This window comes from Lutjanus erythropterus, chromosome 2, assembly GCF_056507025.1.
Source record: "Lutjanus erythropterus isolate fLutEry1 chromosome 2, fLutEry1.hap2, whole genome shotgun sequence".
Taxonomy (NCBI): domain Eukaryota; kingdom Metazoa; phylum Chordata; class Actinopteri; order Lutjaniformes; family Lutjanidae; genus Lutjanus; species Lutjanus erythropterus.
In genome coordinates, this window is record NC_139318.1 from 45,156,010 (window position 1) to 45,170,600 (window position 14,591).

General features: G+C 41.1%; 4 protein-coding genes across 5 annotated transcripts; 3 read left to right on the forward strand and 1 right to left on the reverse strand.

Annotated features, from left to right (window-relative positions):
• The first annotated feature begins 1,722 nt into the window (after window positions 1-1,722).
• On the forward strand, window positions 1,723-3,396 carry LOC146332259 (nuclear factor 7, ovary-like). The gene is made up of 2 exons (XM_084740922.1): window positions 1,723-1,863; window positions 1,973-3,396. Exon 2 carries the CDS (start codon window positions 1,990-1,992, stop codon window positions 3,379-3,381), a length of 1,392 nt encoding a protein of 463 aa, XP_084597048.1. The 5' UTR covers window positions 1,723-1,863; window positions 1,973-1,989; the 3' UTR covers window positions 3,382-3,396.
• LOC146332260 (zinc-binding protein A33-like) lies at window positions 1,730-8,000 on the forward strand. Of its 2 annotated transcripts, none has more exons than XM_084740912.1 (2): window positions 1,730-1,863; window positions 6,218-8,000. In XM_084740912.1, exon 2 carries the CDS (start codon window positions 6,235-6,237, stop codon window positions 7,627-7,629), a length of 1,395 nt encoding a protein of 464 aa, XP_084597038.1. In that variant the 5' UTR covers window positions 1,730-1,863; window positions 6,218-6,234; the 3' UTR covers window positions 7,630-8,000. The 2 variants fall into 2 exon arrangements, with proteins under 2 accessions (XP_084597038.1, XP_084597029.1); XM_084740903.1 differs by lacking the exon at window positions 1,730-1,863 and adding an exon at window positions 5,966-6,108.
• Window positions 8,001-9,309: 1,309 nt separating this feature from the next.
• On the reverse strand, window positions 9,310-12,545 carry LOC146332261 (uncharacterized). The gene is made up of 3 exons (XM_084740969.1): window positions 12,468-12,545; window positions 12,009-12,103; window positions 9,310-10,206 (listed from the first exon to the last, which is right to left on the reverse strand). The coding sequence occupies exons 1-3, from the start codon at window positions 12,528-12,530 to the stop codon at window positions 9,948-9,950; spliced, it is 417 nt and encodes a 138-aa protein (XP_084597095.1). The 5' UTR covers window positions 12,531-12,545; the 3' UTR covers window positions 9,310-9,947.
• A 75-nt stretch (window positions 12,546-12,620) lies between these two features.
• LOC146332262 (zinc-binding protein A33-like) lies at window positions 12,621-14,293 on the forward strand. The gene is made up of 2 exons (XM_084740935.1): window positions 12,621-12,783; window positions 12,900-14,293. Exon 2 carries the CDS (start codon window positions 12,905-12,907, stop codon window positions 14,291-14,293), a length of 1,389 nt encoding a protein of 462 aa, XP_084597061.1. The 5' UTR covers window positions 12,621-12,783; window positions 12,900-12,904.
• Window positions 14,294-14,591: the final 298 nt, after the last annotated feature.

Genomic DNA, 14,591 nt, shown 5'->3' on the forward strand with positions numbered 1-14,591 from the left:
ATAACCAGGGTTAGGAGGGTGACTTTAAAAATGTATTCCAATACAGTTACGCTACTAATTACTTGTTAAAAAAAAGTGTAATCAGTAACAAAGTAAGTACTTCTGGATTACCACAATACCAAATATGGTGAAATTGTTTAGCCTAATAGAATGTATTATGTTCTTCTTAAGAATTGGGACCAAAAAAATAAAATGATAAACAGTCCAATTCCATTTTGTGGTGAAAATGTATTCTTTAAGGGTTTATATGTATATGAAATGTATGTAATTCATGAAATGTTTTGGTTTACTTTAATTTCTTTTCATTTCTAAACTTTCTCTGTACCAGAAAACAGCCTCGTCCCAGACAAGAATTCACAACTTTCAACAATTAAAAAAAAAAATGTGTTAAAAGCCTTAAAAATCTAAAACTAACAATACCTACTGATAACATGGGTGTAAAAATGTGCTATTATAATCATCTTTGTTTTAAAATCTATTTCTTATGAAAATGTTGACCCTTTAAAATTGTGTCCCATCAAATTTTTATTACATTTTATAATATTTATTTTATTTAAACAGGCATCAGAAGGGGTAGTGATGCGCTAAGGACCCCTGTCTCACTTCCTGGTTTAAAAAAAGCAGGAATACTGCTGAAGCACTGGTAAACTTTCCATTTTTCAACAAATTCATTAAATAATATTGCAATCAGATGTGTCTCGACCATAACATAACAACTCTGTAGCCCTTCTAAATGAAAGCTAAATAAGAATTGTGGTTTAAAATGTGTATAGCTGTGCAATAATAGTTGAGTTAACCATTAGTTCCTACAGGAATCCAGTGTCTTGCAGCATAGCCAGAAAAATGTCAGGCTCTAATGTGTCTACAGCTGGCAAAGGCACAAAAATGTACAAATGCTAAGTAGAAGGTTAGCAAGATGGTCTTAAAGGGCGCTGCCCAGCTCTGATTGGAGGGCAGAGTCAGGAGTCTATTAAAGCTCCACAGAGCTGAGGGCAGTGTTGTAGTCAAGACTACCTAAACGAAGACCAACACATGACCAAGACCATGTTGTATCGGAACTGAGACAAGACCAGGACTTTTAGGGACTGAGTCCAAGTCGAGACCAAAACAAGAGTGTATTGAGCCCAAGACAAGACCAGGACTTTTAGTGATTGAGAGCAAGTCAAGAACAAAACTAGAGTGTCTCAATGTGAAGACAAAACCAAGACTTTTAGGTTCTGAGACCAAGTTAAGACCACGACCACAGTGTATCAAGACCGAAAAAAGACCACGATGTGCAGAGACCGAGAACAAGTCAAGACCAAACATCCACTGTTCCAATAATCACCAGCTGGTTTGCTTTAAATAATCCCTTAATTCACTGCCTTAAATGTGAAAATATGAGAACAGGAGTGATATCAGAGAAGCAGCAGGTAGAAACACTGCGTGCAGCCAGAATATTTTCATATATTACATTTAGAGATTGTCATTCTAAATGTAATATATTACATTTATTTTTTTCTGTGCTGCTGCTGTTGTTTGGAGTTTATTTAATAAAGTACTGTATGAAGCTGCACTCTAGTGATCTAGATTTCCCGCAATGAATCAGTGTTTTGAATGAAACACACCCTGTGTTACATGTGAAGAAACAGCTTTCGGCAGAGCAGGTCTGACAGACCTCCGCCCCTCACATGACTCACCTGGGAGAAACCAAGAAAAAACAGTTTGTTATTCCCCACAACAGAGAGACGCACAGACTGAGAAACAGTCGATCAGATTCACCTTCAGATCAAACTAACTTCTTCCTCTGAGTGAGTTCAGCTACAGGAGAGAAAAGTGGGAAACTACAACACTGCTGCTTCAACCTGCTGATACACACTGAAGGTGAGTTTGACTAAAAACACGACTCAAAGTGAAAGTAAATTTCAGTTAAGTTAGTAGAGGAGGGAGGGGAGTCGTGACTGACTGTACTTTCTGTCTGCTGTGTTTTCAGCTTCACTCACAGACAGAATGGCTTCAAGATTAGAGGAGGATCTCTGCTGTCCAGTCTGTCAAGAGATCTTCAGAGATCCTGTTCTTCTGTCATGTAGCCACAGCTTCTGTAAAGACTGTCTGCAGCACTGGTGGAGAGAGAAACGAACACGCGAGTGTCCAGTTTGTAAGACAGTTTCGTCAAAGAGACAACCACCTCGTAACCTGGTGTTAAAGAACCTGTGTGAGACCTTCTTGTTGGAGAGAGATCAGAGAGATTCAGAGGATCTCTGCAGTCTGCACTCTGAGAAACTCAAACTCTTCTGTCTGGACCATCAGCAGCCAGTGTGTCTCGTCTGCAGAGATTCAGAAAAACACACCAACCACAGATTCAGACCCATCGATGAAGCTGCAGAGCAACACAAGAAGGAACTTCAGGAAACTCTGGAGCCTTTAAAGGAGAAATTAAAGTATTTTGAACAAGTTAAAGTGAAGTTTGATCAAACAGCAGAACACATTAAGATCCAGGTCAGACACACAGAGAGGGAGATTAAGGATCAGTTTAAGAAGCTTCACCAGTTTCTAAATGAGGAAGAGGAGGCCAGGCTGGCTGCACTGAGGGAGGAAGAGGAGCAGAAGAGTCAGATGATGAAGGAGAAGATGGAGGCTCTGAGCAGAGAGATAGCAGCTCTTTCAGACACAATCAGAGACACAGAGGAGCAGCTGAGAGCTGAAGACGTCTCATTCCTGCACAAATACAAGGCTGCAGTGGAAAGAGTCCAGCAGCGCCTCCTGCTGGAGGATCCACAGCTGCACTCAGGAGCTCTGATAGACCAGGCCAAACATCTGGGCAACCTGACCTTCAACATCTGGAACAAGATGAAGGACATGGTCTCCTACACTCCTGTCATTCTGGACCCAAACACTCATCCAGGAGTCCTCCTGTCCAAAGATCTGACCAGTGTGAGAGGACTACAGAAACAGCAGCTTCCTGATAATCCAGAAAGGTTTGATAAATACTGCTCTGTTCTGGGCTCTGAAGGTTTCAACTCAGGGACTCACAGCTGGGATATCAAGGTTGGGGACAATACAGGCTGGTGTCTGGGTGTGTCTGCAGAGTCTGTTCAGAGGAAGGAACTCGTACAGTCTGGATTATGGAGAATAGGGTTCCTTAAAGGTCAGTACTCAGCACACTGCCCACTAGCTCCACCCACTGTTCTCCAAGTGCAGAAGAAACTCCAGAGGATCAGAGTGAATCTGGACTGGAACAGAGGAAAGTTGTCGTTCTTTGATCCTGATACTAACACACACATACACACCTTCACACACACTTTCACTGAGAGGATGTTTCCATACATTCTCACTCGGGATAAACTGAAGATATTACCACTGAAGGTCCGTGTGACAGTGAAACAGAGAAGTAAGAAGTAAGAGATAAAAAGGACGATTATCTTCATGTTTCTTGAAGGGAAAATTTACTCATTTAACCTGTTCAGCAGCAGCTGCTGTCTTATTATTCTAAAGACATATATATTTTTGTTTCAGTTATTATCATTTAGCATTTTTATTTTCTTTTTATTGTAATTCAGTTTTACAATCAAGTTTTTGTTTTATTGTTGACCTTTTCACATGTAAAATTATTTCACTTTGATTCCGATCTTAATGTTTGAAAGTTCATTTCTGTTCGACTGTATATTGAAATAAAGGTTAAGTGCAGAAAAAAGAATCAGTTTGCCAATAATTACTGCATCAGTAACTGCATGTTTGAGCAGCCAATCATTGTTCAGATCCAACAAATTTTATTTTGTGTTCTAGTCAAAATTTAAACATTTAAATCAGTGTTCAGTTACACATCTGACATGTTTTGTTTCCTTTCTTTATGCTTCCTATATAAGTGTCCATTAAAGGTTAAAGGCAGTGGTGGACAAAGTACTCAGCCCCAGTACTTGAGTCAAAGTATAGATACTCCTGGTCAAATATTACTCAACTACAAGTGAAAGTTGATCAGTCAAAATTTTACTCAAGTTAAAGTACCAGAATACTTGTTTTTCAAAATACTTAAGTGTTCAAAAGTACAAAGTACATTTTCTAATATCAATACTTTGTATTACAGAGCGCGCCTGGATGACGTATTTCTGCTTTTACAACAATCCCTGTTTAGAGCAGGTACTGTGTGGCCAATTGTATTTTAGAAAAGAAAAACAGGAACAGCTGACTTCGAAGCTATGCATAGCCGAAAAGTAACAACAACCTTTCTAGAAATGTAGTGGAGTCAAAAGTACAATATTTGTCTTTGAAATGTAGTGGAGTGAAAGTCATATGTTTCCAAGAAAACAAATACTCAAGTAAAGTACAGATACTCAAAAAATGTACTTAAGCACAGCACTCAAGTAAATGTACTCTGTTACTGTCCACCACTGGTTAGAATACAGATGAAGTTTTTGTGGTTTCGGTAGCCAAATTTTATGACAGAGGATTTGACTGACATGTCCTCCCACATGGCCACAGCTTCTTCTCCTGTCTCCTGCATTCACTGTGTGTGAAGAGAGGCAGGGATGAGTGACAATTAGAAATTAGTTAGTTGGTTGCATTTGAAGCAGGAAGTTTTACATCCAATCCCAGTTATCATGCTAACAAATAAATCAGAGAGTGCAGAGGCAGAATATGTCCAACAGTTGTGGTGTTGAGCGGTCGAGACTGGGACCTTCAAAAACACCGACCTCGAGTAAACCTACACTTGCTGAGAGGAACTGCAGTACTTCATTATCTGTAGCTTCATAATCAGAGCTATGTTCAATCTGGAAATGGCGTTTTCTGTTTTGCTACGGTTTACAGATTGAACAGCGTGTTCATATCTGCACCACACCTTCGATCTGTCCTCCACGAGGCTGCATGTCCCACCAGCTGTGACAGAAGCAGAGCTTTTTGGCCACCTGATTATGTTTACTTCACCAAATATGGTTTATTTAGTCCTCTTTTCTTGATTTTTGTGCTTTTACCAGGGATAAGTAGGCGACACAGTTGGCACAGTTTCTTCTTTGCCTGTTTTTATAATCTCAAGTCTGCACAGAGCCTTTTATTTTGAAAATACACACTTTGAAAAGACAGGACTCTCTATGCCATTTCCAGCCCATCCTCACCAGAAAAATGTGCATGTTGGTGAAAGGTGCAAGCAGCTCATTCTAAATGATATATCCATTTACTGTTAGGTGGCGCCCCCTAGTGACCATCGTAAACATGACAGGAGAAGTATAAGGTGTGAGCAAGTCCACATGTGGAGGAGGTGGGGTGGATGGATAGCTCAAATAAACACAGGATGCAAGGAATCAAATCCTGTGTGAAATGACAAGTAAATGTGGAGTTATTTCACATTTTGAGTAACTTAAAATTTAATCTCATTCATGCCAGTGATGTCATTGTGACTTAACTCAAACTATAATCTTTTCCAAACTCTAAGTAGTTTTATTGCCGAAACAAAACCCAGTGGTTCCCAAACTTCTCTTGGCAAGCCCCCTGCCCCCAGTTATTATTAATCATTCACAATAATTGAGAAAGCCACATCCGTTAAAAACTGACCCAGGATGTGAGAGCTTCTGGGATGTGCCGACTGTCTGCTGGTGGAATTACACTTCCGTATTAAAAAGACGGTAGAGTGCAGCATACTTGGTTACACAACACAAGTGTTCAACGCACCACCATTTCTGTTTTGCCATATTTTGTCTGGGTTCATCTTTCCACTGTTCCAACAGTCACCAGCTGGTTTGGTCAAAATAAAGCCTTAATTCAGTGCACATACAGTCAGAATATTTTCTAATATAATAATATATATTATATTTAGAGGTTGTTTACTTACAAAAGTACTGCATGAATCTGCACTCTAGTGATCTACATTTCCAGCAATGAAGCAGTGTTTTGGACTGAAACACACCCTGTGTTACATGTGAAGAAACAGCTTTCAGCAGAGGAGGTCTGACGAAGCTCCACCCTCACATGACTCATGCAAGAGAAACCAGGAAAGAGCTTGTGCTTCCTCACTCGAGAGAGAAAACAGACTGAAAAACAGTCGATCAGATTCACCTTCAGATCAAACTAACTACTTCCTCTGAGTGAGTTCAGCTACAGGAGAGAAAACTACAACACTGCTGACACACACTGAAGGTGAGTTTGACTAAAAACACGACTCAAAGTGAAAGTAGATTTCAGTGAAGTTAGTAGAGGAGGGAGGGGAGCCGTGACTGACTGTACTTTCTGTCTGCTGTGTTTTCAGCTTCACTCACAGACAAAATGGCTTCAAGATTAGAGGAGGATCTCTGCTGTCCAGTCTGTCAAGAGATCTTTAGAGATCCTGTTCTTCTGTCATGTAGCCACAGCTTCTGTAAAGACTGTCTGCAGAACTGGTGGAGAGAGAAACAAACACGCGAGTGTCCAGTTTGTAAGACAGTTTCCTCAAACAGACATCCACCTCGTAACCTGGTGTTAAAGAACCTGTGTGAGACCTTCTTGTTGGAGAGAGATCAGAGAGATTCAGAGGATCTCTGCAGTCTGCACTCTGAGAAACTCAAACTCTTCTGTCTGGACCATCAGCAGCCAGTGTGTGTCGTCTGCAGAGATTCAGAAAAACACACCAACCACAGATTCAGACCCATCAATGAAGTTGCAGAACAACACAAGAAGGAACTTCAGGAAACTCTGGAGCCTTTAAAGAAGAAGTTAAATGATTTTGAACAAGTTAAAGTGAAGTTTGATCAAACAGCAAAACACATTAAGATCCAGGTCAGACACACAGAGAGGGAGATTAAGGATCAGTTTAAGAAGCTTCACCAGTTTCTAAATGAGGAAGAGGAGGCCAGGCTGGCTGCACTGAGGGAGGAAGAGGAGCAGAAGAGTCAGATGATGAAGGAGAAGATGGAGGCTCTGAGCAGAGAGATAGCAGCTCTTTCAGACACAATCAGAGACACAGAGGAGCAGCTGAGAGCTGAAGACGTCTCATTCCTGCACAAATACAAGGCTGCAGTGGAAAGAGTCCAGCAGCGCCTCCTGCTGGAGGATCCACAGCTGCACTCAGGAGCTCTGATAGACCAGGCCAAACATCTGGGCAACCTGACCTTCAACATCTGGAACAAGATGAAGGACATGGTCTCCTACACTCCTGTGATTCTGGACTCAAACACTGTTCATCCAGAACTCCTCCTGTCAAAACATCTGACCAGAGTGGGACGACTACAGAAACAGCAGCTTCCTGATAATCCAGAAAGGTTTGATAAATACTGCTCTGTTCTGGGCTCTGAGGGCTTTAACTCAGGGACTCACAGCTGGGATATCAAGGTTGGAGACAATAGAGGCTGGTGTCTGGGTGTGTCTGCAGAGTCTGTTCAGAGAAAGGGATCCATACAGTCTGGATTATGGAGAATAAGTTTATTTAATGGTCAGTACTCAGCACACTGCCCACTAGCTCCACCCATTGTTCTCCAAATGCAGAAGAAGCTCCAGAGGATCAGAGTGAATCTGGACTGGAACAGAGGAAAGTTGTCGTTCTCTGATCCTGATACTAACACACACATACACACCTTCACACACACTTTCACTGAGAGGATGTTTCCATGCATTCTCACTAGGGATAAACTGAAGATATTACCACTGAAGGTCTGTGTGACAGTGAAACAGAGAAGTAAGAAGTAAGAGATAAAAAGGACGATTATCTTCATGTTTCTTGAAGGGAAAAATTACTAATTTCACCTGTTCAGCAGCAGCTGCTCTCTCATTATTATAAAGACATATATTTTTGTTTCACTTATTATCTTTTAGCATTTTTATTTTATTTTTGTTGTAATTCAGTTTTACAATCAAGTTTTTGTTTCTATTGTTGACCTCATGTGTAAAATTATTTCACTTTGAATCTGATCTTGTTTGATTCTTTCAGACTTTTATTTTTTAAAGTAATCCATTTAAATTTTTCTTTATTTTTTTTCTTGCCTTACATGTGTGAAGTCATGAAAAACAGCAAACACTTTGTGGAAACTGATGTGGATCCAAAAAAATAATAATAATAATAACCAGTATGTAAGGCTCCTCTTGTGTTAGTGAGATACAACAACACCTCAGAACTATGCTGGGCATTGTACGGCCCGCGGGATGGATCCGGCCCGCGTGATGGTCCTATCCGGCCCGCGAGGTCGAAGACAAACCACACCATTTTACTTAGGAGGCTGAAGAGATGAATGAAATGATCTAAATCGGCTTTTAATTTGAAATGCTTGCGTGGCACGAATGCGCTTCCTCCTGTCACAACTGATTGACACGAGTGATGTTTGCAGTCGCTGCATCTTCTGCTGAGGCGACTGAGACACGCCCACTGCAGGCCGAGCGAGTGGGGATTTTCATTTTGTTCGTGGAGCGCAGTCGATAGAGGAAAACACTGGAGTCACCAAATGAGCACTAAAGAGCGTGAGGTTGATGCTGAATGTAGACTGTTTAATAATCACCGACTGTTCAGTATTTTTGCACGGAGGTCGGCAATAAGGCCGTGTGCTTAGTTTGCAACGGACATGCTGCTGTGTAGAAAACAGTATTATTGTTTTTGACAGTCCACACTGAATTATCCAAAAAGCAAAACAAAACAAAAGTACTCCTGTTCTCATAAAACTGAAAAAAGTAACCTACACGTGTGTTTAAAGGTCAGGACAGGAGATATTGGACTGTTGTGGATTTTTCACATCAGGTTTGTTTTGTTACTCAACAATTCTTATCAAAGAAGCAAACAGGAGTTGATGATGAGTTGTGTCCAAGCATCACGTGCTTGTTCTGTGTGTACAAAACGGTATTATTTTGTCATGCTATTTGTTTTTGGCACTGAGAATCCTCAGTGGATTATTTAAAAAACAAACAAACTAATGTTCTGATCTGAAAACAGTAATTTGTGCATTTTTTGGTATATTTCATACTTGGCTGTTATGCAGCTAACAGTTCTCGCCAAAGATAAAACAGGTAAACAGGATGCGCTGTATCCATACCATCCCTGGTGTGCTGCTTTAGATTATCTGTACAATATTTTTTATTTTTTTTTATTTAAGACTCCTGCATAATTTAATGTTCTTAATAAGATGCTGTTTGGAATGATTTTCAATAAAATAAATGCTGAAAACTAATAGTAAGTGTACAGTATGTTTTCTATACTTAATCTTAGCGATAAAATTGAGGTACAGTGTGACAAAAATTTGGGCGGCCCCGGCAACAATCAGGGATTCTCATGTGGCCCCTTAGAAAAAATAATTGCCCACCCTTGTTCTAGAGCCTGAAATCCTTATATTGAGAGAGACTTTGACTTTGACTTTGTCAATAACTGCATGTTTGAACAGCCAATCATTGTTCAGATCCAACAAATTTTATTTTGTGTTAGAGTCCAGATTATAAAGTTTCCAAACATTTAAATCAGTGTTCAGTTACACATCTGACATGTTTTGTTTCCTTTCTTTATGCTTCCTATATAAGTGTCCATTAAAGGTTAAAGGCAGTGGTGGACAAAGTACTCAGCCCCAGTACTTGAGTCAAAGTATAGATACTCCTGGTCAAATATTACTCAACTACGAGTGAAAGTTGATCAGTCAAAATTTTACTCAAGTTTAAGTACCAGAATACTTGTTTTTCAAAATACTTAAGTGTTCAAAAGTACAAAGTACATTTTCTAATATCAATACTTTGTATTACAGAGTGCGCCTGGATGACGTATTTCTGCTTTTACAACAATCCCTGTTTAGAGCGGGTACTGTGTGGCCAATTGTATTTTAGAAAAGAAAAACAGGACCAGCTGACTTCGAAGCTATGCATAGCCGAAAAGTAACAACAACCTTTCTAGAAATGCAGTGGAGTCAAAAGTACAATATTTGTCTTTGAAATGTAGTGGAGTGAAAGTCATATGTTTCCAAGAAAACAAATACTCAAGTAAAGTACAGATACTCAAAAAATGTACTTAAGCACAGCACTCAAGTAAATGTACTCTGTTACTGTCCACCACTGTCCATTTTCCTCAAGGCACTGGAGGTGAAGGTGGAGTTTGTGCCTGAGGTCATCACTGCCCGCCTCTTCCTGCACAACCTCTGCATCGCCACTGGGGACATTTCGGAGCCTGAGCCTGTGGAGGAGGAAGATGGTGGTGATGGTGATGGAGGGGAAGCCCATGAGCCAGTGCAGCGGTCTGGGGACACACTAAGGAATAGGCTGGCAGCTGCAGTCTCTGCACCGAGAGACCAGGTTCTTGTTCTGCAAGAACATGATTATTGTTAATACAGGGAGTTTTGTTCTAATGTTCTAATAGTTGTTGTTGTTTTTTTCAACCCTGTTGTAAATAGTTAGTGCCTCTTAAAAATCCAACCCCTCGTCCAAGTCGTAAGAGGTGGAAACAGCTAAAGTACAGGATTGCCAGGCAGGGCGAAGTATGGTGGGTGGTTCAGTCACCCTGGCCGATGCAGTAACCAAGAAGGCCTGTCTGGATCTACCTGGAAATACGCTGGCAAACGGGGCTCTGGTAAATGTGCAATAGAACACTGCCTTTTGGTGAATCTACTGAAACATGTAAAACAAATATTCTGTTTCTATCTGTCAAATCTTCTACATCTATATAAATTGTTAATATTTGAGTTTTTGCTTTTTTTTAATTCAATTAATATTTTGTTTTTTATTATTATTTGCCTTTGTCTCTTTCTGCAATGTAATTGTGCAATTTTCTCTGTGTGGAATAAAGTTCTCTTATTATTATTAATCTGTTCTTGTATTTTATTTCTGTACAGCACTTTGGTCCACTGTGGTTGCTTATAAAGTGCTTTACAAATAAAGTTGGATTGGATTGAACATCAGGGAAACCAGTCACCTGCTTACAAAAAAAACACTGGTTACATGAATGTATGAAACTTGAGACATGATAGCAACTGTTTACCACAATTATAACTTTTCTATTTAAATGTATAGTTAAAATGTACAATTAATCTGTCTACAAAGGTTCTTATTCATCCAGGTAATGGCTATCCAAAGCTGTCACTACTCACTCTGCTCTAACTTCTACATCCTCATACTGTTTTTAAGTTTTTGAAAGGTGTAAATGTAATACTGGCACTGTAAAATATTATATGATATGATCAAATCTGATCTTTTCTGATCCTATTCCATTCTAAGTAATCACAGGAATCATGATGTAAGGCAAAGTTCGGTTTGTTGGGTGATCACCCTATTATTTTTTTGCCAGCACCAGTCATTTTCTTTTCAGTCACTCATATCATGTACACATTTATGTATAAAATAACAACAAACACACACTGACACTCGAAACTTTCTTTTTCTAAACCTTTAATTGAACCTCCCCAAAAGTATTGTTTTTTTTCTAACTCTTTCCAACATGCATCTTCTCTCGTCCTCTCTTCTTTCCCTCTCAATCCTTTCTTCTCTCTCCTGCATCTCTCTCTCTCCCTCCTTTCAGGCCTCTCCTCTGCACGTGCCTCTCTCTCATCTAACTCCCGGAGGAAAGTGACCCAAGCGTCACGTTTCCCCCGGGAGACGCCTGACGTCGATGCTTGGGGGGGAGGAGAAGACACTGCTGCAGGGGGTGCCACAGATGAGGTGATGAGGACAGGGGGGGTTATTGATGGCCTGTCCCCCAACACCTCATCCATGGCACCAAACCACTTCCAATTGGCAGCAGTGGGTTCTCCCCCCTCCGTGCTCACCCCTGTGCGAGGAGCCTTCAGTTCCTGTAATACACATACAACATGCACAGCACACACACGTACACGGTCATGATTCAAATGCTTAACTTTTCAAATACTCATCACCATCCTGTTCATCTAAGTTGTTTACTTTGACACTGTAATGCTTTTATTATTCAACTCACTTTATATTTTTGTTTGAGATTCTCCCACTTCTTTTTAATGAAGGGAGCCTCCACCTTCCCCTCCAAATTATGGTCCTTGATGAAGGTTCTGTACAAGCAAAATGTTTTGGACATTCGTTGGCTCTACACAGCTATAACATCTTCTGCCCTTAAACATAATCCACTTACTAAAAAAACTTACTCGAAACCCCGAACCGCGGCATTGCGTTTCCCAGTGAAGAGGGCCTCATTCACCCCCCTCCACCTAATGAGGCGCCCGGTGTCTTCATCAGTCCCCTGAAGAAACAAACATACCAATAACGTTGAGATATGCGAACTAACTTGGGATCTAGATTAAACATTAACCAGGTTAATAAGTATTTCTACATCACAAGTCCTCGTTCTTGGCAAACTGTATTATATTACCTGATAACGATAACGATGTGCTTTTTTGCAGTGCGCCGGCTATCAGTCTCTGCTGAACAACCGCCATATTGTGACGTGGATACGCGCGCGAACGTCTCGCGTCTGAGGCGACGAATGTCGGGCCGCTGTGATTGTTTGTCGCAGCTCATGTTGGAGCAGAGTTTAATCCATTCACGACACGTGTGCTCTTGTGTTTCACGTTTTTTTAGAAAGTACACAAAAAGACGTCACCGACCAGACAAACGCCGGATATCGCTCTTCTCAGACCCTCCTGCTCACCTTCAACCCGTAGAGACATGGAACGACCCACAGCCCTAGATACGGTTGCTAAGCTATGATTGGACGGTTGCTGTTGGGAGGTGGGGCTTAGCGAAGGTTCAAATAACCGGCGGCAAAGGTGCAAAGGAAACAGTGTGTTTTTCCTGATTCAAGAGCGACGTTCAGACTGAAAAAAGATCGATCAGATTCACCTTCAGATCAAACTAACTACTTTCTCTGAGTGAGTTCAACTACAGGAGAGAAAACTACAACACTGCTGCTTCACACTGAAGGTGAGTTTGACTAAAAACATGACTCAAAGTGGAGGTAAATTTCAGTGAAGATAGTAGAGGGGGGAGGGGAGCCGTGACTGACTACTTTCTGTCTCTGTTTTCTGCTTCACTCACAGACAAAATGGCTTCCAGACTAGAGGAAGATCTCTGCTGTCCAGTCTGCCATGATGTCTTCAGAAATCCTGTTCTTCTGTCATGTGGCCACAGCTTCTGTAAAGACTGTCTGCAGCACTGGTGGACACGGAAACGAACACTTGAGTGTCCAGTTTGTAAGACAGTTTCTCCAAAGAGACATCCACCTCGTAACCTGGTGTTAAAGAACCTGTGTGAGGCCTTCTTGTTGGAGAGAGATCAGAGAGATTCAGAGGATCTCTGCAGTCTGCACTCTGAGAAACTCAAACTCTTTTGTCTGGACCATCAGCAGCTAGTTTGTCTCCTCTGCAGAGATTCAGAAAAACACACCAACCACAGATTCAGACCCATCGATGAAGCTGCAGAACAACACAAGAAGAAACTTCAGGAAACTCTGGAGCCTTTAAAGAAGAAGTTAAATGATTTTGAACAAGTTAAAGTGAAGTTTGATCAAACAGCAGAACACATTAAGATCCAGGTCGGACACACAGAGAGGGAGATTAAGGATCAGTTTAAGAAGCTTCACCAGTTTCTAAATGAGGAAGAGGAGGCCAGGCTGGCTGCACTGAGGGAGGAAGAGGAGCAGAAGAGTCAGATGATGAAGGAGAAGATGGAGGCTCTGAGCAGAGAGATAGCAGCTCTTTCAGACACAATCAGAGACACAGAGGAGCAGCTGAGAGCTGAAGACGTCTCATTCCTGCACAAATACAAGGCTGCAGTGGAAAGAGTCCAGCAGCGCCTCCTGCTGGAGGATCCACAGCTGCACTCAGGAGCTCTGATAGACCAGGCCAAACATCTGGGCAACCTGACCTTCAACATCTGGAACAAGATGAAGGACATGGTCTCCTACACTCCTGTCATTCTGGACCCAAACACTGTTCATCCAGTAGTCCTCCTGTCTGAAGATCTGACTAGTGTGAGACGACTACAGGAACAGCAGCTTCCTGATAATCCAGAGAGGTTTGATAGAGACGTCTCTGTTCTGGGCTCTGAGGGCTTTAACTCAGGGACTCACAGCTGGGATGTGGAGGTTGGAGACACTACAGTCTGGTGTCTGGGTGTGTTAGCAGAGTCTGTTCAGAGGAAAGGAGACATACAGTCTGGATTATGGGAAATAGGGTGCTTGGGAGGTAAATACTCAGCAGTGTCAGGACTCGGTCCATCTACTGTTCTCCAAGTGCAGAAGAAGCTCCAGAGGATCAGAGTGAATCTGGACTGGAACAGAGGAAAGTTGTCGTTCTCTGATCCTGATACTAACACACACATACACACCTTCACACACACTTTCACTGAGAGGATGTTTCCATTCATTGGCAGTAACGATGAACTGAAGATATTACCACTGAAGGTCTGTGTGACAGTGGAACAGAGAAGTTAGAGATAAAGAGGACAATTATATTCATGATGTATATATGTATATAAAATGTACAGTATATATATGTATATTTAACATTCTTAAACTGAGATGAACTTGATAGTGTATTGTGAGAGACACTGTAGTATAAATAGAAAGAGAGAAATATTAAGACAGAAGAAAATGTCATTGGTTTGGGTGCAGTAATAATATGGATCAATAATGAGACATGAGAGTGAAACTTTATCGCAAAATATTTTCAGTAGGTTTGAACTGAAGTCTTAATATTAATTCAAGCTTTTGTTGTAGGAAGAAATATCTG